This window comes from Acomys minous, assembly GCF_964271855.1.
Source record: "Acomys minous genome assembly, chromosome: 12".
Lineage (NCBI taxonomy): Eukaryota > Metazoa > Chordata > Mammalia > Rodentia > Muridae > Acomys > Acomys minous.
Window position 1 is genome coordinate 20,431,899 of NC_140493.1, and position 23,133 is coordinate 20,455,031.

Consider the following 23,133-nt stretch of genomic DNA (forward strand, 5'->3'; position numbering starts at 1 on the left):
CCCAGGGCCTCTGGAAGAGCTGCCAGGGCTCTCAACTGCTGAGCCATCTTCCAGCCCAAAATAAGGGTATCTTGAGCCCCAGGATATACACTGCATACGGGTCTGCCTTTTAATCCCTTTAACTCTTTTGTTTTTGTTTTTTTTCGAGACAGGGTTTCTCTGTGTAGGCTTGGCTGTCCTGGACTTGCTTTGTAGACCAGGCTGGCCTTGAACTCAGAGATCCACCTGCCTCTGCCTCCTGAGTGCTGGCATTAAAGGGGTGAGCCACCGGCTTAATCCCTTTAACTCTTTAAAGAAATTTTGTATTTTTATGTTATGTACATTGGTGTTCTGGTGCCCTCCTGGCCTGCAGGTGTACATACAGGTAGAGCACTGTATACATAATATTAAATAAATAAATCTTTAAAAAAAAAAAGTTGTCGCCGGGTGTGGTGGTGCACACCTTTAAATCCCAGCAGTCAGGAGGCAGAGGCAGGAGGATCGCTATGAGTTCGAGGCCAGCTGGTCTACAAAGTGAGTCCAGGACTGCCAAGGCTACACAGAGAGACCCTGTGTCTAGAAAAAAAAAGTTCTCAGTATGTAGTCCAGGTTGACCTTGCTACATAGAGCAAGATAGCCTCACACTTGCAATCTCTTTCCTCAGGCTCCCAAGTGCTGAAACTGCAGTGCTGTGCGCATGCTCCAGGCTCAGCACCCCCTTCACCCCAGCTTTCATGTTGTCCCTTGGGGAGGGATCAGGCAGGTGGCAAAGGTCAGATAGAGACTGTTGTCTGAGCACCCAGCAGGGACAGAGACTGAGTTGAGAGCAGGAAACAGCAGCGTCCACAAGACTGGTTTATTGTGCGTGGCTTGGCCTTTCCTGAGGAACAGGACTGCAATTAGTGTCCCTGCTGGCGCAGCACAGCACAGAGCTGGTAGGGGGAGGGGGCAACTGGGATTCCAAAGATGCCTTGGTCGCTGGGCCTGGGCTGTCCATCGGGCACCATGAAGCTAAAGCGCTGCAGGAGGCAGGTGAAGAAGAGGAAGAGCTCCATGCGGGCCAGGGGCTCCCCCAGGCATGCGCGGCGGCCTGAGGGTGGGAGAGAGGCTTGGTCAGCCAGGGGCCTAGCCTCACAACTCCAAGGCATTCTGGGAAGGGGAAGGGATCCAGGCACCCCGCGGGCACCTGCGGAGAATGGCATGAAGGCCTCAGGCTTCACAAAGTGTCCCTGGGCGTCCAGGAAGTGCTCAGGATGGAATTGGAGGGGTTTCTCCCAGACGGTCTCGTCCTTCAGCACCGAGGACAGGTTCGTGATGAGCATCGTGCCCTGGCGGGAGACACACGGGGTGAAGATGGACTGAGCTGGGGCCGCCAAGACCCTGACCGTCAAGTTCACATGCAAAGCCTCTTTTCCCTGTACACATTGGATTCTTTCATTCACCCTCAACCTCAGAGTCTCTCAGTCCCTTCCCTATGGCACAGAGGGCCCTGTCTCCCATGAGGCCCCAAGCCAGCACCTGTCCCTGTGTGCAGTGATTCCTAAAATCCCTGTGTCTCACTTCACTGGGCTTCTCGCTTCCCTGGGGATTTATTTATTTATTTATTTATTTATTTATTTATTTATTTATTTATTTATTTGAGACAGGGTTTCTCTGTGTTAGCCTTGGCTGTCCTGGACTCCCTTTGTAGAACAGGCTGGCCTCGAACTCACAGCAATCCGCCTGCCTCTGCCTCCTGAGTGCTGGGATTAAAGGTGTGCGCCACCACACCTTGCTCTTCCCTGGGGATTCTTGGGCAATGGCGGCGGCGTACTCACACCCTCGTAGGTCCCGTCACCATGTGGAATTCCAGACTGTGGTGGTCTTGTACTTTCCTGGCCCTTGTTTGCCTGGTGGAGACGTTGGGACAAGGGTGGCCATGCCTACCTTGGGGATGTGGAAGCCCTGTACTTCAATGTCACGTGACGTCATATGTGGAAAATTCAATGGGGCGATGTCCGCAAAGCGCTGCACCTCATGGACGACAGCATTGGTGTAGGGCATGCGGGCCTGGTCGGCCATCTCTGGGCGCCGCGCCTGCCCTAGGACTTCATCAATCTCCTGCTGGACGCGGCCTGGAGGGACAGCATCCCTTTCAGAGAACCAGTCAAACTGGACTGTACCTTGACCTCCTATGTCGGTGTTGACATCTGGGTCCACGTGAAAAAGACATCATAGCTCATGTAGGAGTTTGGGTCAAACCAGGACTGCAAGTCACAAGTAACTCAGGCATGATCCGAGAGTGTCCCCCTGTCTTTCTTCCCTCCCAGCCCCAGGCTTACACTGCACATCCGGGTGCAGGATCATGAGGAGCAGGGCCCAGGACAGCGTGGTTGACGTGGTCACGCTCCCAGCAGTGAATAAGTCAGCCACCAACAGAAGCAGATTCGCATCATTGAAGCTGCTTTCAGGGTTCCCCTTGGCCTGGGATCGGGCAGAGAGAGTGGGCTCACTCAGTACATCAAGGGAGGAAAGCCCACAGCACCCCTCAGCTGTCTCCAGGTAGCCTCGGTGCTGAGACACTGAGAACCCACAGGATACTTTAACCGACGCCTCTGACCTTATCTCTGGCAGCTGTCGCTCACCTTCTCCACCTCAGCCAGGAAGGCATCAATCAGGTCTTGGGGTGGCTGGGCAGGATCCCAGGTCATCTTGTGCTCGCTCAAGAGCTTCACCAACATGGCCCTGAACACCTTCCGGGTTGGGAAGACCTTGTCAACCAGCCCTGGCACACGCAGGAGCACCGGGAACAAGTTAAGAACCTGTGACAGCCACAGAGGAGGGCTCAGGGCTTCCTCTTCATAAAATTAATTAACATCAGTCACCAGTCATGTATGGGGCTCATGTACCATGTTGTGTGTGAGCAAGTAACAGGATCAACTGGCTCTACCCTACATGGGTCCCCAGGCGTCATAGTCAGGTCTCCGGGCTGCGTGACAAGCTCATTACCCACTCACCATTTGGCTGTCTCCTTGATGCTAGTTATGCTCAGCCCCCGGCCTCCTTCACAGTGGACCCAGAGCCTGCTTGTCCCCACCCATCACCCGCTCCTCCTCAGCTGCAGCCTCTGGCTTCTGGCAGCCCTAGAGGGGAGAAGAATTTCATCCCGGAAACCACAGGCATATGTGGTTTCTACGTAGACAGAGGACACAGGTTCTCTCGCTTTCTAGAAACCCCGACCTTGGACCCCTTCTCCCCTCCTGTTGTGGAAGGTTTGTCAATGACGAGCCTATCCTCCTGCAGCTGACTCTCAGAGGGCTTCTCCCATCCACAGCCTGGGCAGGCAGCTTCCTCTGGGAGGATGCACAGCACAGAAGTGGCTCTGCAGGCTGCCCTGAGCCTCCTACCTCAGGAATGAAGCCAGAGATCTCTGTCAAGTTTTCTTCCAATAGGCTCAGCATCCTGGTGAGGTAAGGGTCTCCGTACTCAAAGCGACGGGCAAAAATGAGGGACGCGATCACATTGCATACGGCTTTGTTCAGCATGGTGCTGGGATGGAAGGGACTCCCTGGGAGCGGAGATGCAAGCACGTCAGTGTACTGCCCATCTCTCCCTGTGCCCATCTGCACCCCTCACGCATCACCCACCAGCCTGGTCGGTGAAGGCGTCACAGAGGTGGCCAGCCTCCTCCGTCACCCACTGCTCCAGAGATTTCTTGCCCATGCCAAAGTTTCGCAGGGTGGACACACAGAACCGTCGCTGCTCTCGCCACTCGGGCCCGTAAGATTCAAGGATAACACCTGTGGACACATCTGTGCGTAACCAAGGACACCTGGCTGCGCTGTCCTGCATTCTCAGCGTTCGGCAACCTCTCCTTGTATTGCTTGATTCTAAGGCCACCCCCATCAGGTCCTGTCCTCCCTCTGCTGCCCACAAGCCTATCTGTGACACCGCTTTTGTCCGACCCAGTCCCCTGCCCCAGCCCTTTGCCTCTGGATTTGGGTCCGAAGCCCAGGTTTTCATAGGCTGGGATTCGAGGACGATCTGCAGTGTCTTCCCCACAGGTCACCAGCACCTCCTGCACGGCCTTCAGTCCACTGATGACGATTACCGGCTTCCAGCCCATCTGCAGGCTGAACACGTCACCATAGCAACGCCGAAGCTAAAGTGGAGGAACAGAGCGCAAACCCTAGAACCAGCTCACCACACAAGCCTTAATGTATTGTTCATGGTGTGTGTGTGTGTGTGTGTGTGTGTGTGTGTGTGTGTGTGTGTGTGTGTGTCCGCAGAACCTTACATATCCTGGGCAAATGTGCTACCACTGAGATCTGGGCCTTTGTGGCTGGGGTGTCTCATCTTCTACTTTCAGCAAAGGGCTCATAATATATGAGAGACTGCCTTACTGTAACCTTGCCAGAGCCGGGGAAACTGCCACTGAGCCCCATAGCACCCCACCACACATGAGGAATCTGGGGTACCTTGAGGTCAGCAGTGAGACCTGAGGCCACACGCCATCCCCACCACCTCTCTCCTCACTTCATTAACACGATGCACTAGACCCTGATCCCTCTCCCAGAGCCCAGATGCACTAGACCCTGATCCCTCTCCCAGAGCCCAGATGCACTAGACCCAGATCCCTCTCCCAGAGCCCAGATGCACTAGACCTTGATCCCTCTCTCAGAGCCCAGATGCACTAGACCCTGATCTCTCTCCTAGATCCCAGACACTTCATTCACTGAGGGTCCAGTCTCAAGGGACTCGGGGCCTCCGTGACTTCTACTCTAACCCATCCCAAACTTGCTGTCACATCCTGCCCCACTTTGCAAACGTTTATTTGCTTGATGTAATTGTTGTCTCAGAGGCTTCCTGCCTCTGTCTGCTTACATAGACTTAGTCCTGAAAATGTCTAGCCTCTGTACCTAGGTCTAGAATGTTTTCAGCCTGAGACTTACTGCTGAATAAGCTCGGCCTTTCTAGCCCTTTTTTTTTTTTTCCAGACAGGATTTCTCTGTGTAGTCTTGGCTGTCCTGGACTCGCTTTGTAGACCAGGCTGGCCTCAAACTCACAGCGACCTGCCTGCCTCTGCCTCCCGAGTACTGGGATTAAAGGCGTGCGCCACCACACCTGGCCTTTCTAGCTCTTTTGAACTCTGGCTGGCTGGTTCATCTCAACTGTGTGCCTCAAAACAACTCTCGAAGCTGATTGACCCAAACTGGCTTCTCTCAGTCTCTGATTGAATTGCTCTTCCTAGCCTCATACTAACATAGACAATCTGCTCTAATCTTCTGGCTCCTCCTTCTCTGGCTCAGCTGTCTTCACCTGTGTCTAGCTTGTTCTCACTCTGCAACCTGTCTCTGTACAACTCTCCCAGTAAAACTGGCCCCCTCCTCCCTTTCCCTTCCTCTCCCTCTTGCTTTCTAGTCTCCTCTCTTTCCCCTCTGCTCACTCACTCTCTCTTTCTCTCTTTTTTTTTTTTGGTTTTTTGAGGCAGGGTTTTTCTGTGTAGCCTTGGTTGTCCTGGACTCACTTTGTAGACCAGGCTGGCCTCGACCTCACAGTGATCCGCCTGTCTCTGCCTCCTGAATGCTGGGATTAAAGGCCGGCGCCACCACGCCCCGGCATCCTCTCTGCTCTCAAGAGGGTTGGGAGTATCCTATTCTGTCAAATCTTTCTCCGATTCCTCTTGTCTGTCTCTCAATTAGACATCGCTTTCAAACGCTAGTGTTTTCTTCTACAAACTAACTTTACCTACATTGTTTGGCATGAAAGGTGTGTACTAAGGGCGTGTCTGCATTCCTGCTGGTTCACACAGACCTAGAAGGACTCTGGCTGTGATCAGAGAAGCCCATGCCACTGGATTAAAGTTCCTCTACACAACCTCCTGGCCACCGTGTTCCTGTCTTTGCCCTTAGAGGGTTGAGTGTCCTCTGGGCTGCAAGAGTCTCCGTCAAAAAGCCCAGCAACCCCAGCCCATCCTCTTGCATGTGTCCCGCCCCACCATGTGCTGACAGGAACACCATGCCTCTGCTGCCCTCCACCAGCACATCCACTCACCTTGTGCAAGCTCTGCGGCATATCGTGGAAGTCCACTTGCAACAGGTTGCCCAGAATGGGCAATGGCACAGGGCCTGGTGGGTAACGGGCAGTCCAGCGCTGGCGCCGAGGTATCAAGTCCACCAAAAGCAGGAGGATGGCTGTGAATACGGCCACAGGCCACAGACTATCCACAGCCAGCAGCCACATGGCCGTCTCACTGTGTCTCTGGCTTTTTCTCACCTTTGGCTTTTCCAGGCAGGGTTTCTCTGTGTAGTCCTGGTTGTCCTGGAACTCACTCTGTAGACCAGGCTCGTCTTGAACTCAGAGACCCACCTGCCTCTGCCTGTGCATTAAAGGTGTTCACTAGCACGCCTGGCTCTTCTCTGGCTTTCTTAGGAAAACGTCAGGGCTGTCACTCAAGCCACCTGGAACCAGGAAAGACACTCTTACCACAGCCTGGGCATTTGGGCTCTTAAAAAGGAGGCCAGCTTGCCCTTTGTCCTCTGCTTTGAGCTAGGTTGTTGTGTCTGCTCTTCATTTCAGAGGAGAGGGTAGAGAAGAGCTAGAACATTCCAGGTAGGTCAGCCTCAGAGGTGCTCTCTCTCCCCAGGTGCTTACACAAGTGAGAATTGGAGGGGTGAGGCGGGGCAGGGTGGGGGCGGGCACCGAAATCTGGGAGTTGAGTTCCAAAGGAGCTGTGCATAGCATTTATGTCGGGTGAGGCAGGGTGAGCAGCGGGGGAGGGGCAGATGCCCAGGGAAGTGCTCCAAGGCGCATGATCACAAGGTGTTGACAAGTCAATCAGCTGATAACGTAATGCACAGAGGGGTCTGAGGGGCTTGTGGACATTGCCTCAGACTGCAACAAGAGCTGAGCTAGAGCCGGGCTGTGGTGGCGCAGGCCTTTAATCCCAGCACTTGGGAGGCAGAGGGAGGTGGATCATTGTGAGTTCGAGGCCAGCCTGGTCTACAAAGTGAGTCCAGGACAGCCAGGGCTACACAGAGAAACCGTGTCTCAAGAAAAAAAATTTTTTAAATTAAATTTAAAAAGGGGCAAGCTAGAGTAGCCGGCTGGCAGGGCATAAAGGGCTGACTGGTACTACAGGTTACACCACTTAAAGGGCTTGTGAGCGAGAGGAGCGAGTGGGAGGCAGTGAGAGCCTGGGGCCCAAGGAGCCTTTGGCTGAATTAATGAGGAAGGCCCGACTCAGAAGCTGGGTGATTCTTAGATAAGATCTGAGAACACTAAGAAACTGTCAACAGAGCCGAGTGTGGTGGCGCACGCCTTTAATCCCAGCACTTGGGAGGCAGAGGTGGGCGGCTGTGAGTTCGAGGCCAGCCTGGTCTACAAAGTGAGTCCAAGACAGCCAAGGCTAACACAGAGAAACCCTGTCTCGAAAAACCAAAAAAAAAAAAAAGAAAAAGAAAAAAGAAACTGTCAACAATTGCCAGGGAATGCCCTGAGGCCCATGGGCTGTCTCAGACTCTTATTGTTTTTTCAAGACAGAGTTTCCTCTGTGTTGTTACCTGCTGAAACACTATAGCTCCTCCGCTGAGACCCAGCATAACTGTGGGTCCTCTGTTAACAGCAGCTATTGCTCTTAGCATATCAGAAGCCATATTCTTGATTATAAAATTTAAGGTTTTTTTGTTTTTTTTGTTTTTGTTTTTCGAGACAGGGTTTCTCTGTGTAGCCTTGGCTGTCCTGGACTCACTTTGTAGACCAGGCTGGCCTCGAACTCACAGTGATCCGTCTGCCTCTGCCTCCCGAGTGCTGGGATTAAAAGCGTGTGCCACCACACCCGGCAAAATTTAAGTTTTTTTAAAAAATATGTTTATTTTTATTTTATGTATATTGGTGTTCTGACTGCATGTACATCTGTGTGAGGGTTCAGATCCCCTGGAACAGGACTTACAGACAGTTGTGAGATGTCATATGGATGCTAGGAATTGAACCCAGGTCCTCTGCAATAGCAGCTAACGCTCTTAACTGCTGAGCTAGCTCTCCAGCCCCAGGTGAAATTAAGTTTTCAGGCTCTGCCTTCCAGCAGTTATGTCACCATGGTTTCATTTCTGAAACTTTGTACACTTTGTTACTTGGACACTCTGTCAAGTTTCTCAACTACAGAACCAATCAAATTAAAGGTTAGTTAGAAACACTTTATCAGCCAGGTGTGGTGGCGCAAACCTTTAATCCCAGCACTCCGGAGGCGGAGGCAGGTAGATCACTGTGAGTTTGAGGCCAGCCTGGTCCACAAAGCAAGTCCAGGACAGCCAAGGGTACACAGAGAAAGCCTGTCTTGAAAAGCAATAAATAAATAAATAAATAAATAAATAAATAATGAGAAAGAAAAAGTTGCTTCCTAGGTTTCGATTTTGTTAGCTGGTTATAACTTGGTTACAGTTCTATTGGTTGTTAACTGGTTCTGGTTTTGTTACCTGGCTGTTACCTGGTGACAGTTTTTCTTATTAAAAAGCCTGCCTTAGAAGCAGACCGAAGTCCTAGTCTGGCTCCTGAGCCCAGGTTATGGCCCTGACTGGTCAGTTTATGTCCATCTTATGTTCAGTGTTCAAATAAACTTCCATTAACCTGAGTCTGGTGTTCCAGTGGCCAGTATGTGGCTGTTCTTAAACCCTAACACTCTGTGTAGCCCTGCCTGTCCAGGAACTTGCTCTGGCTCTGTAGACCAGGCTGGCCTTGAACTCAGAGATCCTCCTGCCTCTGCCTCCCAAGTCCCGAGTGTTGGGATTAAAAGCGTGCTCCACCACTGCCCTGCCCTAGGTAATGCTCTTGTCACATGGTGGGCTGTTTCTTTCTTTCTTTCTTTCTTTCTTTCTTTCTTTCTTTCTTTCTTTTTTTTTGGTTTTTCGAGACAGGGTCTCTCTGTGTTAGCCTGGGCTGTCCTGGACTCACTTTGTAGACCAGGCTGGCCTCGAACTCACAGGGATCCGCCCGCCTCTGCCTCCTGAGTGCTGGGATTAAAGGCATGCGTCACCACGCCTGGCCTGGTGGGCTGTTTCTTATTTGCCCTTTATTTCTTGGTGGGTCAATCTCTCCCCAACAGACTTCCACAGTTGTGTTGTTTACTACAAAAACCTGTTTCTAGTTGTGATGTAGCTCAGCCCTAGCACACAACTTTAATCCAAGGCAGGATTAAAGTCAGCCACAGGGGGAGCAAGCAACCAGTTGGCAGGGAGTGAACACAGGGAAAAAACCACAGAGAGTAAGAGGAGGTCAGGAGGGCACTGAGTTTGAGGGGTTTTTAGACAATGTGGAGAAAGAGAACTTCTTTTTCCTTTTGGGATGTCAGCTGAGGAGGAAGGTCAGCTAGGTGCTTTCTCTGCCTCTCTGAGCAAACAGACTTTTCACCTGAGTCTGGCTCCTGAGTCTTTATTGTGACACATTTCCTCTAACAAGGCCAGACCTCCTGATCCTTCTAATCCTCAAATACTTCCTAGTGAGAGCCTAGTGGGGCCATCCTTATTCAAACTACCACATTTTTCTTGTAAGGTGGGGGTGGAGTGGGGAGAGAGAGAGAGAGAGAAAGAGAGAGAAAAGAGTTGGAGGCCAGCTTGCTCCAGGACAGCTAGGGCTACAAAGAGAGACCCTGACTCAAAAAAAAAAAAAAAAAAAAGAAAGAAAAAGAAGGAAAGAAAAGAAAATGAACACAATGTCTTGAACAACTCTTAAAACTAGGGGACCAAAGTCTAGAGGGAAGGAAATATATAGAACAGAGAGTCATGGGAAGCCCAGGGGAATATGAGATGAGAAAAGATCCCTTCACTAGGAATCCAGTTGATACCTCTTGCTGTTGAGCCCTGCTCCTTGGTTTTGTTTTGGTTTGGTTTTTTGAGACAGGGTGTCTCTGTGTAGCCTTGGCTGTCCTGGACTCACTTTGTAGACCAGGCTGGCCTCGAACTTACACAGATCTGCCTGCCTCTGTCTCCCGAGTGCTGGGATTAAAGGCGTGTGCCACCACCGCCCAGGGAGTCCTGCTCCTTTTGAGTAGAATTACTATAGATATTTTTTTAAAGATTTATTTATTATGTATACAGTATGCATCAGATCACATTATAGATGGTTGTGAGCCACCATGTGGTTGCTGGGAATTGAACTCAGGACCTCTGGAAGAGCAGTCAGGGCTCTTAACCGCTGAGCCATCTCTCCAGCCCACTATAGATATTTTTATTTCAGGCCCACCAGCCCCATCATTTAAGCTCACTGCTGATGTAAAAGAATCTCTATACAAGGTCAGGCTGACCATAAACTATGTTTATGTTCAACATACCCTATGGCCTTATTAATCAGCCCCAAATCCCCCAACCCACAAGCCCAGCTGCCCCAACTGCCAGACAAACTTCCAAGGTTAGTTAGAACTGCTTGTTAGCAAAATCACTTGAGTCAGAGCTGACCACCCTGTTCCACCCCCCCACCCCCCCACCCCCCCTGTATGAGCTAATTGCGGTTTGCACCTTTAAGTATGCAAAAGACTTCCCCTCAAGGACACTGTTCAGATTCCAAATTGGCTGCCTCCCTGTGCTCAGAAAATAAAGCTTTCATTTGAAGCTTCTGTCTGAAGTGAGTTTCTTTGGCTTCTACCACAAACCCAACAACATTGCCAGTAACAAGGAAATGATTTCAGCGCAATTAACAACTTCCAGAAGTCTTTTCCCCCTCATGGGTGTACTGTAGTTTTCTATGAATGTCACCAGAGACCCCATTTACCAAGGTCTAGGATAGCCAAGGCTACAGAGAAACCCAATTAAAAAAAAAAAAAAAGGAGATACAACCTCGGAGGTGACAATCGCCACCAGGTTACAGGACGGTGGAATGGGAATGGAGCCTGAACTGATCCCAAAGTCAATTAAATAGTTCATGTAAACAGAGTATGGGAAGGTTTTTTTTTCTTCCCGTTTCCCCTTTGTGCTGGGAATTGAACCCTTTTACCCATCCCCAACACTAGCTAGCAACCCACCCTCAAACTGTACCCTAGAGATTTGGGGATGTCTTTTGCTTTCTCTTTTTATTTTTGTTTGTTTATTGTTTTTCGAGACAGGGTTTCTCTGTAAAAACAGCCCTGGCTGCCCTGAACTCACTTTGTAGACCAGGCTGGTCTACAACTCGAACTCACAGAGATCTACTTGCCTCTGCCTCCTGAGTGCTGGGATTAAAGATGTTTGCCACCACCGCCCGGCTTGTTTTCATTTTTGTTTTTGTTTTGCTGTTGTTGTTTTGGTTTTTCAAGATAAGGTTTCTCTGTGTAACAGAACGCTAGCCCTCCTGGAATACCCTTTCTAGACCAGACTGGCTTTGAACTCACAGAAATTTGCCAGCCTCTGCCTCGAAAGAGTGCTATAAAGGTCTGCACCACTGCCCGGCTGTCCCAGACCCACTTTGTAGACCAGGCTGGCCTCGAACTCACAGAGATCCGCCTGCCTCTGCCTCCCGAGTGCTGGCATTAAAGGCATGCGCCACGAGCTGTGAGTGTTTAAGGAAGGTGAATGGTGAGATATGCAGTCTCAAGAGTAGGAATCAAGGAAAGTCATCCCCAAAGCCTGTGCAGAGACAACCTCAGAGCCACAAGGTCACATAGTTACAAAGTTAACAAGGAAGCACAGAACGGAAACAAGTTCAGCAAGACAATTCTTTTTGCTGGGGCGTGGTGGCACACGCCTTTAATTCCAGCACTCGGGAGGTAGAGGCAGATGCATCCCTGTGAGTTCGAGGCCAGCCTGGTCTACAGAATGAGTTCCAGGACAGCCAAGGATACACAGAGAAACGCTCGAAAAAACGAAAAGAAAAACAAAACAAAACAACAAAACAACAACAAAAAAAGTTTTAAAGCTGGAGGTCTATTGTCCTAGGCAGGCTACCTTGAAATAAATAAATAAATAAATAAATAAGTAAATAAGAGCGTGCCTTTAATCCCAGCACTTGGGAGGCAGAAGCAGGCGGGTGGATAGCTGTGAGTTTGAGCCCAGCTTGGTCTACAAAGTGAGTTCTGGGCTGTTAAACAGAGAAACCCTGTCTCGAAGAAAACAAATCAAAACGGGGAAAAAACAAAAACAAAAAAACCAAAAAAACAAATCCCAGCACTTGGGAGGCAGAAGCAGGTGGATTGCTGTGACTTCGAGGCCAGTCTGGTCTACAAAGCCAGTCCAGGACAGCCAAGGCTACACAGAGAAACCGTGTCCCGAAAAAACAAACAAAACAAAAAGAAAAAAACAAACCAAAACCAAACAAAACACACAAACAACAACAACAACAAAAAACAAAACAAAACAAAAAACCCCAGGGGCTTGTCCAGTACAGTCAGGGCTACAAAGAGAAACTCTGTTTTGAAAACATAAAATAAACAACAACAAAAAAACAGGGAGTTGCTATGCAGCCCTAGACCAGAGGGCTATCAACTTTGAGGTCTTTGCCTCCCAAGCGCTGGCTCACCGTGCCTGGCTTTCCGGAAGATTTCTCCAAGCTCAAGATGCACAGGGCAATCCCTTTGCCCTACTACCTTAGGAACCAGGAGCAGCCGGGCTGTGCCCCGCCCTCGCTCCCCGTAGGACACCCCCGAAGGATCACCAGAAACCAGCCCGCCAGAAGCTGTCTTCCGGTTCCACCCCTTTGCCCGCGGGTTCCTGTCCCGGCCTAGTACTAAGCGCTCTGACCCCGCCCAATGCCACGCCCCCCCATCCTCGGTGCCTGTATCCCTCTTTCATCTTCTCAGGCCCCGCTCCCTGGAGGGAGGATCGATGGCCACCGCTCCTCCCCGTGCCGCGCAGCTGGCCCCGCCCCAGTCCCGCCCGGCAGCTGTAGCGCGCGACCCGGGCGGCCGCTGCGGCGATAGCGCCCAGCGCGCGGACCTGCAGCCATGGCTGTCTCCGTCGAGGGTACCCGCAGGAAAGAGCGCATCCTCTGCCTGTTTGACGTGGACGGGACCCTCACGCCAGCTCGCCAGGTAAGGGCCCCTGAGCTTCAGAAGCTCCCTCTCAATGTCACCCTGGCATCGGCGACCCAATCGTGGAGCTGGCACCGCCACGTGATCGCGGACACTCAACGCGCCCCGGTGTGGAATGTGGAACGCAGTGATACGGGCCCCTGTCACCGCGGGGATGGGACCTAGGGCCTCCCGGCCTTCCAGGCCCCGACGCTCCGCGCGTGGGCTGGCCTCCACGTTATGCGCGCAGAGGGTGGATCCAGCCCTGGGAAGGGAGTCTCTGAGCGGGAAGCCAGGTGTCCCCGGCACCGAGGCTGCGCTCTGGGGATGCTCCCACCTTATTTCAGCCCTAGTATGCACAACTAGTCAGTCCGCAACCTAGCATGAGAACGCGGCGTTCCAGGCAGAGCTCGGTGAGCTTCCAAACCTACTGTCTCCCTCTAGTGAGGCCAAGAAAGGTCTGAGCCGTTCCAACCTCGTCCACGGGCCTAAAACTGGCTTTAGTTTCTTAAGCCTCTTAAGGGTTTTTACCTTCCACCTCAGGTCGGAGGGAGAGAGCTGCTATTTTGATGAGTCTCGTTGCTGTTGGTGGTGATGTTTTTGCTCCACCCATGTGGAGGTTGAAGGTCCCAGGGCTAGTCTGGTTATAACAGGATCGCTGAGGGACAGTAAGAGAGCAAGTGTATTTTTCTTCTATCCGTTCTTTATGGTTCACCCTCCGATCTTTGCGCGTACCCAGCTTAACTCCCTTTGACTCTTTTCCGGCTCATTCCTGCCCGTCCTCCGAGTCTACTTTCCCTTTCGAGGACCACCAGGATGACCTGAGAGTCCTCCCAGAGCAGAGGCAGTGGGGCTGTGCTACTGGGCAGGAGCCCGTGGGAACCCAAGTCTTAGCTTCCTGATAGCCTTGTCATCCCCAGAAGAAGTCGGCCACCATTATTTCCAGCAGAGATGGACTGGGAATGAAGATGCAGCGTTGGAGAGAGGGTGGTCCCTCCTAGGGCCTCAGCTGGCCCTGTGTCGCACTGCCTTGGGAAAGCCTGAGCAAAAACCTGCCTGTCAGTTCTTCTACTGCTAAGCCCTTGGGCTTGATGCTTTTTTGTTTTGTTTTGTTTTGTTTTTGTTTTTGTTTTTGTTACTAGAGACAGGGTCTCTCTCTGTTAGCCTTGGCTGTCCTGGACTCACTTTGTAGACCAGGCTGGCCTTGAACTCACAGCAATCAGTCTGCCTCTGCCTCCCAAGTGCTGCTATTAAAGGTGGGCTTGATGCTTTGTTGTTGTTGTTGTTGTTGTTTGTTTTTTCAAGACAGGGTTTCTCTGTGTAGCCTTGGCTGTCCTGGACTCACTTTGTAGACCAGGCTGGCCTTGAACTCACATCGATCCGCCTGCCTCTGCCTCCTGAGTGCTGGGATTAAAGGCGTGTGCCACCACTCCCGGCTTGATGTTTTATTTTATTTTTATTTTAAGATTTATTTATTTATCACATAGTGTTTGCCTGCACATACAACTGCACACCAGAAGAGGGCACCAGATGTCATGCTAGATGGCTGTGAGCCACCATGTGGTTGCTGGGAATTGAACTCAGGACCTTTGGAAGAACAGACAGTGCTCTTAACCTCTGAGCCATCTCTCCAGCCCCCAGGCTTGATGCTTTTGAAAGCTCATTTTTAACTATACATATGTTCACAAACACATTATTTCCATAAAGAATGAAAACACTAAAGGCTAAATACCATTTTGAACTCACCGGGATCCTAGGCCTGGCTCTCCTCCACAGAGTAATTTTGTCTATGTAGTACGGCTCACTCTGCTGCCTTTATCTGGATCTCTTTGCCCACAGGAAATATTAGCCGTTACTTTGTGAGGCTTGGTTTTATCCTTTCTCATGGCTTCCTACAACTGCTTCAGACAGCATGCTTTAGGACCTTGCCTTGATGGAAGCAAAGATCTGGCCTTATCTGTGCCTTTGCCTGGTGATATTTCCAAGGAACTGTGTCATGGTCTGGCAGATAAAGCATAGGAGTTGCTTGCAGTCAGTTTTTCACTATTATAAACCAAGTCCCAGGGAACAGAGACAGTTGCAATGCTGGTTGACTGGCTATAGACATTTAAGTTTTCAGCAGATTTTGTCAAATTGCCTTTGAAAACAACTGCACCGACTTAGACTTTCCTGGACAGCTCTTGAGAATTCCTGTTTCCCCTCTGCCATTGTCTCTAGCTATGGTCTGTGGTATCTGAATATACGGAAGTTTGGGGTCTGACTCAACTTGTTCTTACCTTTCTTTTCAAGCCCAAGACCAAATGCATTTTAAGATTTATTTATTTATTATTATGTACACAGTACTCGGTCTGCATGTACACCTGCAGGCCAGAAAAGGGCATCAGACCACATTATAGATGGTTGTGAGCCACCATGTGGTTGCTGGGAATTGAACTCAGAACCTCTGGAAGAGCAGTCAGTGCCCTTAACCTCTGAGCCAGCCCTCACATGCATTTTAGACAAGTACCCAGCCCTGTTGTATGCAATATTTGTGATGTCTTTCTGTTTTTTGCAGCACATCATTTGAGGTCCTCTGTGGAATTTTCCACTCTGGGGCGTTACGTTAGTGCTCACACAGTCCTGCGTTTTTCCATTTCTGGCTTCTTAATTGGGGGTGCTCAGATTCAGACAGAAGGGGGGGCAGCTCCCTGATTCTGAGCACTAAAAGCCAGGTAGAGGTCCCAGACTTTTTGCTAACTAGAATCCTTTTGTCCTTCCTGCTCCACCGCAGAAAATTGACCCTGAAGTATCAGCCTTCCTGCAGAAGCTCCGGAGTAGGGTGCAGATTGGCGTGGTGGGTGGCTCCGACTACTCGAAGATCGCCGAGCAGCTGGGTGACGGGGATGAAGGTAGGCGAGGGAGGGCACCGTCTTTCCAGCTGGGCGTGGGGTGGAAGGAATGTGGAGCTACCTCTCCTGCTTCTGTGGGGCAGCAGGGTTGGAGAAGGAGCAGCCGGAGGCTTCACCCTGAACAGGCATTTAGTGGCCAGGTACTGTGCTAGATTCTGGAGAAAGAGCTAGAGGAAGAGCAGGCAGCGCTCTGCCCTTAGATGGTGCACATTCCCCCCTTCTCCCTGCTGAGACTTGGTTTCCATCCATCTTTACTGACAGCGTAATTAGCGGTGTCTGTGACTTGTTGAGAATGACCGTGTATCAGTCCTAAGATCTTGCTTTACGGGGAGACTTACCCGTGTGTCTGTGCCTACCTAGGGAGGTCGGAGGAAGGCTTGCAGGGATCAGTTCTCCCACCTTGTGGGTCCCCAACCGAACTCCTGTTGTCAGTCTCGATGTGGCAGGCGCCTTTCACCCACTGAGCCTTCTCAGCAGCCCTGTTTGTTGGTTTTTAGAGACGGGGGTCCCACTGTGGTGCTTTAGTGGTCCTGGAACTCAGTATGTAGAGTATGTTAGCTTTGAATAATGCACAGCCTCAGCCACCACACTCAGCTTTTTGTTTTGAAACAAGAGTTTCACTGAGTGCTATAGTAGGACAAGCCCAGGCTGACCTTGAGCTCGTAGCAATCCTCCTGCTTCAGCCTCTTTGAGTCCTGAAATCATGCATATGCACCACCACACCCAGCGCTTATCTCCTTGGCTTTTTTGTTTCTGTTTTTGTCTCTTTCTGTGTGTAATAACCCTGGCTATCCTGGAACTCTCTTTGTAGAGCAGGCTGGCCTCCGCCTCCTCCTGAGTGCGGGGATTAAAGTTATGCTCCGCGCAGCCCATCTCTAGTCACGACAAGCCCTCACTCCCTACTCCATCCCACCACACCCCATAGCCCCAGCGATATCATCCGCCACCCGTGTATCCTGCCAAGCGTCGTAACCGTGCTCCCCGGGCCTCCCTGACTCCCTGAGAGCGGCTTCTTGTGGCACCCAGAGCGGGGAAAGTGCTGTGCAAATCCCTGTGGGCAAAGAGTGGGAGACTTGATGGAGCAGGTGGATATGGTGCCCCCCCTTTTTGAGCATCCCTGGGCTCCCAGAAGAGGGAGCCGGATCTTGGAGGATGAGCGGAGGGGACCCCAGGCAGAAGGTCCTCCCTAAGCAATGGAAAGGCTGCCAGGAAAGCCGGTGAAGGGCGGAATAAATGGGCCCCGGCTGCCAAGCCAGACACACACACACCCAGTGCCGGCTCTGGGGTGACAGTGGGCCTTGTCTCATGCTTGCTTTCTTTCTCTCCTGGCTTCTCCGTTGGCCCCAAGTCATTGAGAAGTTTGACTATGTGTTTGCTGAGAATGGGACCGTCCAGTACAAGCACGGGCGGCTGCTCTCCAAGCAGGTAAGTGGTCAGTGGCCCCTGGCCTTAGCTTGGGCACCGTAGTTTTCCACGCTGGGTTCCTTCCGTCTTGTGTGTGTGCCACAGTGCGAGCCTTGTATCCTTTTACACAGACGATCCAGAGCCACCTCGGGGAGGAGCTGCTGCAGGACCTGATTAACTTCTGCCTCAGCTACATGGCCCTGCTCAGGCTGCCCAAGAAGCGGTGAGTCCCCCGCTGACCTGGGGGTGGGGCCCCCGCTGACCTGGGGGTTTGTTTGCAACTAGGGTTGGAAGCCAGGACCTTGCCCAGTGGCTTTTTTTTTTCCGAGACAGGGTTTCTCTGTGTAGCCTTGACTGCCCTGGACTCACTTTGTAGTCCAGGCTGGCCTCGAACTCACAGCAATCTGCGTGCCTCTGCCTCCCAAGTGCTGGGATTAAAGGCGTGCGCCACCACGCCCGGCTGGCTTTTCTTTATTGATTTATTTTGCAACTAGGGTTTGAAGCCAGGGCCTTTCCCATCCTAGGCAAGTGTTCTGCCTCTATGCCACACCCCTATGCCCAGACCCTAATTTATACGTGGGTGGATCTTTTTCCCCCCCTAAGACAAGATTTCTCTGTGTAGCCTTGGCTGTTTTAGAACTCACTCTGTAGACCGAGCTGGCCTTGAACTCAGAGGCTCCACCTGCCTCTGCCTCCCAGTGCTGGGATTAAAGGAGTGGGCACTTTAACCATGCCTTTTCACCCTGTGAAATCCAGGGAAACGATGGTTCCGTGTAGGGCAGGATTTAAAACAGAGCTCTTCCGTCCCCATGGCTTCTCACTCTGTCATCCTTTTTCCTCCTTGGCCCCAGTGGGACGTTCATTGAGTTCCGGAACGGCATGCTGAACATCTCGCCCATCGGCCGCAGCTGTACCCTGGAGGAGAGAATCGAGTTCTCTGAACTGGACAAGGTGCCGCGTGCTGAGCCCCTGTAGGCCCTGTCACTCAGCTTTGCTTTCTCACCAGTAAAATGGGGGTTTGAGTTTAAACGTGGGAACCTACTGTGTGTCATTTCTGCAGGCTCACCAGCTTCTTCCTGTCACTGCTGATCTCCTTTTCTTTTTCTTTTCTTTTTTCTTTCATTCTTTTCTTTTCTTTTTTCTTTTTCTTTTTTTTTTCTTTTTTTTTTTTGTTGTTGTTGTTTTTCGAGACAGGGTTTCTCTGTGTAGCCTTGACTGTCCTGGATTCACTTTGTAGACCAGGCTGGCCTCGAACTCACAGTGATCCACCTGCCTCTGCCTCCCGAGTGCTGGGATTATAGGCGTGCGCCACCACGCCCAGCTTTGTTGTTGTTTTTCGAGACAGGGTTTCTCTGTGTAGCCTTGACTGTCCTGGATTCACTTTGTAGACCAGGCTGCCCTCAGAACTCACAGCGATCCGCCTGCCTCCGCCTCCCGAGTGCTGGGATTAAAGGCGTGCGTCACAGTGCCACATTCTTACCCACACCAGACCCAGCAACTCTAGACTCCGCTGTGCTCATCTGCACAGGCCGCCTTTTCTCCAGGTTACCCAAGTCCCTTCCTGTGTTTTCTGTCCCCTCTGCTTCTCAGCCTGCCTTGGAGAACATTTTAAACACCCCTGGCTTTTCCGCTCTCTGCTGACAATTCCCGTGCTGGGTGAACCAGAGGAGGGGCAGATAGATGCTGGCTTTTGTTTTGCCTTGTTGGTATCCGAATGTCCGGGTTGGCCTTGAACTTGTGATCTCCTCTCCCTTCTCTAGTACTAGGGTTACAAATGGATGCCACCTTACCCAGCGTATACGTCACCTCCTCCCTAAGCATTACGGTGCATTTCGCTTGCCTGCCTGCCCGACCATCACCCCTTCATCCACCTCTGCACCTCGTCTGTGTTCTCACTCTGACTCGGCCGGCTGCCTTTCCCTTGCCCCCCCCATTGCAGCCATGGCTTCTCACTCTAGAGACGGCAGTCCCCCACTTCTGTCCTGGACCAGGTTTGCCCTCTTTTCCACCCTTGCTCGGATGTCGCCTGTCAGTGGGGACCCTCTTACCACATTCACCCTCATACCTCTTATATGTCCTGTGCAGAGACCTGCGGTCCTAGGGAAGGCTCCCATGGCCTCATACATGCTAGGCAAGTGGCCCATCACTGCCCCACCACACCCCCACCCTAAGAAACATTTTTCTTTTTTGGGGGGCGCGGGTTTGAGACTGGGTTTCTCTGTATAGTCATGGCTGTCCTAGACTCACTTTGTAGACCAGGCTGGCCTCCGAACTCACAGCGATCCACCTGCCTCTGCTTCCCGAGTGCTGGGATTAAAGGCGTTGCGCCACCATGCCTGGCCTGCATTTTCTTTTTGAAAATGTATCTTCTTGGTGTGCAGCCCAGACTGGCCTCAGACTCACTGTGTCACCAGGCTGTCCTCAAACTTGTAGCTTCCTGTTTGCTAGTACTGTAGGCATGCTGTCCCACTGTGCCTGCCTGCCGTGAAATGCTTTTGAATGACCGAGCAGGCGGATTCCCATCCTGCTGATTCGGAAACCAAGGCTCAGAGCGGTGGCTCTCATCCCAGGTCACTTAGGGGGTGGGTGGGTTGCAGGCAGAGTGTGTCTCTGCTTGGCTGGCTGCCCTTTGGTGTTTCCCTGAGAGTGGGTGGGCCATGACAATGGAACCCTCACAGCAGACACAGGAAGATGCCTTCCTTAGATAAAGACCCTGTCGTGAGCAGCTCAGGGTCATGGTGCTGGGCTTGGCACATGCAGTGTCCAGTCACCAGTCTTTTCTGATAAGGGAGGGAAGTACAGCTTGCCCATCCGCCCCCCCATCCCCCCAACACTTGGCTTTGAGCTGCATTTCCTCGGAGCATGGGTACCCACAGTGTACCCCTGACTGTACCCACCTACCTGCCAGGAAGGCAAAGTCAAGGCCAGCTGGGGCTCACACCTCTTAGCTCTGGAAAAGCAGGCGGTGGCTACTAATTAATCTATCATTTAGTTCTGGAAATCCGGCTCAGAGAGGTCGGGTAACTTGCCTAGGACCACACAGCTGAGCAGTACAGCTACCAGGCCTAGTATCCTGTTTGCCTGTAGATCTCAGGGTGGGTCCTGCCTGATCTGACTCTACTTCCATGCCCTCCCTGCCTCTCTGCTTATGACTCCATACCCCCACTGACTGGGGTCACTGGTTTCTGGGTCTAGGCCTCAGCATTGCAGCTAAGGCGAGGTGACCCTCTGGTTCCTCATCTGTAAAGTGGGGCTCCTGTTCACCCAGAAGACCGGGGAGCTGGTGGGGTGTACGGGCCTGGTGTACAGAGGGCCCTCTGATACAGTATACAGTCTTCCCTCCACAGAAAGAGAAGATCCGGGAAAAGTTTGTGGAAGCCCTGAAGACAGAATTTGCTGGCAAGGGGCTGAGGTTCTCCCGAGGTATGTCTTTCTGTGGTGGGCTCAGGTGCAGGCAGGGGGCACTTTTGTTTGTTTTGTTTTTGAGACAGGGTTCCTCTGTGTAGCCCCAGCTGTCCTAGACTCGCTTTGTAGACCAGGCTGGCCTAGAACTCACAGAGATCCGCCTGCCTTTGCCTCCTGAGTGCTGGGATTAAAAGTGTGCGCCACCATGCCCAGCAAGGGGACACTGTGCCAGTTTGATCACCTCTTTTTTTTTTTTTTAAGATTTATTTATTTATTTATTATTTATACAGTATTCTGCTTGCATGCACACCTGCCTGCCAGAAGAGGGCACCAGATCTTATAGATGATTGTGAGCCACCATGTGGTTGCTGGGAATTGAACTCAGGACCTCTGGAAGAGCAGTCAGTGACCTTAACCTCTGAGCCATCTCTCCAGCCCCCGAATTAATTTAAAAAAAATTTTTTTTTTTTGGTTTTTCGAGACAAGGTTTCTCTGTGTAGCCTTGGCTGTCCTGGACCCGCTTTGTAGACCAGGCTGGCCTTGAACTCAACGCGATCCACCTGCCTCTGCCTCTCGAGTGCTGGGATTATAGGCATGTGCCACCACGCCCGGCTTTTTTTTTTTTTCTTCGTTTTTTGAGACAGGGTTTCTCTGTGTAGCCTTGGCTGTCCTGGACTCATTTTGTATACCAGGCTGGCCTCGAACTCACAGTGATCCACCTATGTCTGCCTCCTAAGTGCTGAGATTAAAGGCGTGTGCCACCACGCCCGGCCTCAGTGACCTCTTGATGTTGAGTTGTCCCTGCCCAGTCCAACTGGCTAGTAAGTCAGAGGTTCTGCGGATCTTTCCAGAGCTGACTCAGCTCAACCTCTGCCCCTTGAGGCTCCCCTGAGGCTCCTGGGGTGTCTGATAGCCCGGCTGCCCCCTCAGCTGGTTCCCCAGTAGCCAGAGGGAAGAACACATGCTATGGTTACGTAGAGCCGACCATTGTGCTCAGGGCCCCGCGGTAGTCCCACCGTGGTTTGTGTTCGAGCTTACTGTCCCCTTAGGTCTCCCAGGCCATGCTGGCTGAGTGAGCCCGCCTTCGCTCTTGCCTGTTTCCTGCCTCGATGAGATAGTATCGCTCCATAGTCAGCCCTTGGTGGCTCTCAGGGTTGTTGAATGAACAAAGTGCCTAAGAGCTGGGTGTGGTGCCGCAGGTCAGTGCTCCCAGCAGCACTTGAGAGGTAGAAGCCAGAAGGTCAGGAGTTCAGGGCCCCACCCCTGGCTATATTATAAGTTCAAAGCCAAACCCGGACACCCGAGACCCTGTCTCAAGCCCAGTGCTTTGCCCCAGTCGGCCCTGTGAGTGTCCCTGCTGCTGGCCTCCTCTGTCCTTCCCGGGACCTTGTCGTAACCCCCCACCTTCCACAGGAGGCATGATAAGCTTCGATGTCTTCCCTGAGGGCTGGGACAAGCGCTGCTGCCTCGACGGCCTGGATGAGGACAGCTTCGACATCATCCACTTCTTTGGGAATGAAACCAGCCCTGTGAGTGTGGCCCTTCCCGCTTCCCGTCAATCCAACCAACACCTGAGCTTCAGGCCACAGGACAGACTTCACAGGGGTCCCCCAGAAGACATCACCGCTCCCACTCTCCCATTCAGTGGACTGGGGGTGGAGGTGGGGTCTATAGAGGGCTAAAAACTTACTCCATGGTATCTGTACAGCAAGTCCGGGCTGGTTGGTAGGAGCTGGTGTGGGAAGGGTGGCTCTTGGGCCCCCCCATCCAGGGTACCCCCTGCCCTGTAGGCATCGCCTAAGACCCGCATCTCCTCTGTTCTTCCTCTGGGTGCAGGGTGGAAACGACTTTGAGATCTATGCGGACCCCCGGACTGTCGGCCATAGCGTGGTCTCCCCTCAAGACACTGTACAACGATGCCGAGAGCTTTTCTTCCCAGAGACAGCCCACGAGGCATGACGGTGTCCACAGCTGGGCATTGGGCCCCTCAGGAAGTTCTGGCCAGGCCTCAAGAGAGAACCATGGGGTGCCAGGGTTCCCATCCCACTGGCCCAACACCTTGTATCGTGTGGGGCACCGCAAGGCCCACCCGCACAGGACCAGGGTCTGTGGCAACTGTCCCTCGCCAGGCGGCTCCTGATGCGATGCACTTTTGCACTCTACGGTGACGGTCCTGGCTTCTGATGCTGCTGGTCTGTGGGACAGATAGGTTTCACCCCCAGAGGGCTGGGTATGAGTTATGCTACGGAGCCTGCTGGCCACAGACTGAAAGGGGGCCGAGTGGCAGAGAAGGGCCACTACTCAAAGGACTTCGTCATAGATAATAAAGTTCCCAAGACAAGGTGTGTGGTGGTAGATGTATGTGTCTGGCGATATGATGGCCTCTGTCACGTGCTCTTAGGGCCACACTTTTGCAGATGAGGAAACACAAAGATAGGAGCTTACCCCAGGAAGTCTACTGAAGCCCTAGACGTGGCCAACGTGCTGTGACTTCCTCAGCCCCTTCCC

General features: G+C 52.0%; 2 protein-coding genes across 5 annotated transcripts; one reads left to right on the plus strand and one right to left on the minus strand.

Moving 5' to 3' along the window:
* Positions 1-822: 822 nt before the first annotated feature.
* Positions 823-15,375, minus strand: LOC311578494 (cytochrome P450 2D3-like). 2 transcript variants are annotated; one of them, XM_084748368.1, is made up of 10 exons: positions 13,460-15,375; positions 6,013-6,419; positions 3,949-4,120; positions 3,606-3,758; positions 3,366-3,526; positions 2,604-2,780; positions 2,301-2,442; positions 1,906-2,093; positions 1,166-1,307; positions 823-1,069 (listed from the first exon to the last, which is right to left on the minus strand). In XM_084748368.1, the coding sequence occupies exons 2-10, from the start codon at positions 6,199-6,201 to the stop codon at positions 879-881; spliced, it is 1,515 nt and encodes a 504-aa protein (XP_084604494.1). In that variant the 5' UTR covers positions 6,202-6,419; positions 13,460-15,375; the 3' UTR covers positions 823-878. The 2 variants fall into 2 exon arrangements, with proteins under 2 accessions (XP_084604494.1, XP_084604493.1); XM_084748367.1 differs by lacking the exon at positions 13,460-15,375 and adding an exon at positions 12,439-12,619.
* Positions 12,729-22,966, plus strand: PMM1 (phosphomannomutase 1). Of its 3 annotated transcripts, none has more exons than XM_084748424.1 (8): positions 12,757-12,949; positions 15,699-15,816; positions 17,165-17,241; positions 17,352-17,443; positions 18,072-18,171; positions 20,568-20,643; positions 22,039-22,154; positions 22,462-22,966. In XM_084748424.1, exons 1-8 carry the CDS (start codon positions 12,863-12,865, stop codon positions 22,582-22,584), a joined length of 789 nt encoding a protein of 262 aa, XP_084604550.1. In that variant the 5' UTR covers positions 12,757-12,862; the 3' UTR covers positions 22,585-22,966. The 3 variants fall into 3 exon arrangements, with proteins under 3 accessions (XP_084604552.1, XP_084604550.1, XP_084604551.1); XM_084748425.1 differs by lacking the exon at positions 12,757-12,949 and adding an exon at positions 13,297-13,341; XM_084748426.1 differs by lacking the exons at positions 17,165-17,241; positions 17,352-17,443 and having other exon boundaries at positions 12,729-12,949; positions 15,699-15,746; positions 18,129-18,171.
* The last annotated feature ends 167 nt before the right edge of the window (positions 22,967-23,133 follow it).

Excerpts from the sequence above, each read along its gene's own strand:
- PMM1 (XM_084748424.1), top strand. The coding sequence starts at position 12,863 with ATGGCTGTCTCCGTCGAGGGTACCCGCAGGAAAGAGCGCATCCTCTGC. Across the intron at positions 12,950-15,698 it reads CCCTCACGCCAGCTCGCCAG|AAAATTGACCCTGAAGTATC; the intron begins GTAAGGGCCCCT and ends GCTCCACCGCAG. Across the intron at positions 20,644-22,038 it reads GGGGCTGAGGTTCTCCCGAG|GAGGCATGATAAGCTTCGAT; the intron begins GTATGTCTTTCT and ends CACCTTCCACAG.
- LOC311578494 (XM_084748368.1), bottom strand. The coding sequence starts at position 6,201 with ATGTGGCTGCTGGCTGTGGATAGTCTGTGGCCTGTGGCCGTATTCACA. Across the intron at positions 4,121-6,012 it reads TGCCGCAGAGCTTGCACAAG|CTTCGGCGTTGCTATGGTGA; the intron begins GTGAGTGGATGT and ends CCTCCACTTTAG. Across the intron at positions 3,527-3,605 it reads CGCCTTCACCGACCAGGCTG|GGAGTCCCTTCCATCCCAGC; the intron begins GTGGGTGATGCG and ends CTCCGCTCCCAG.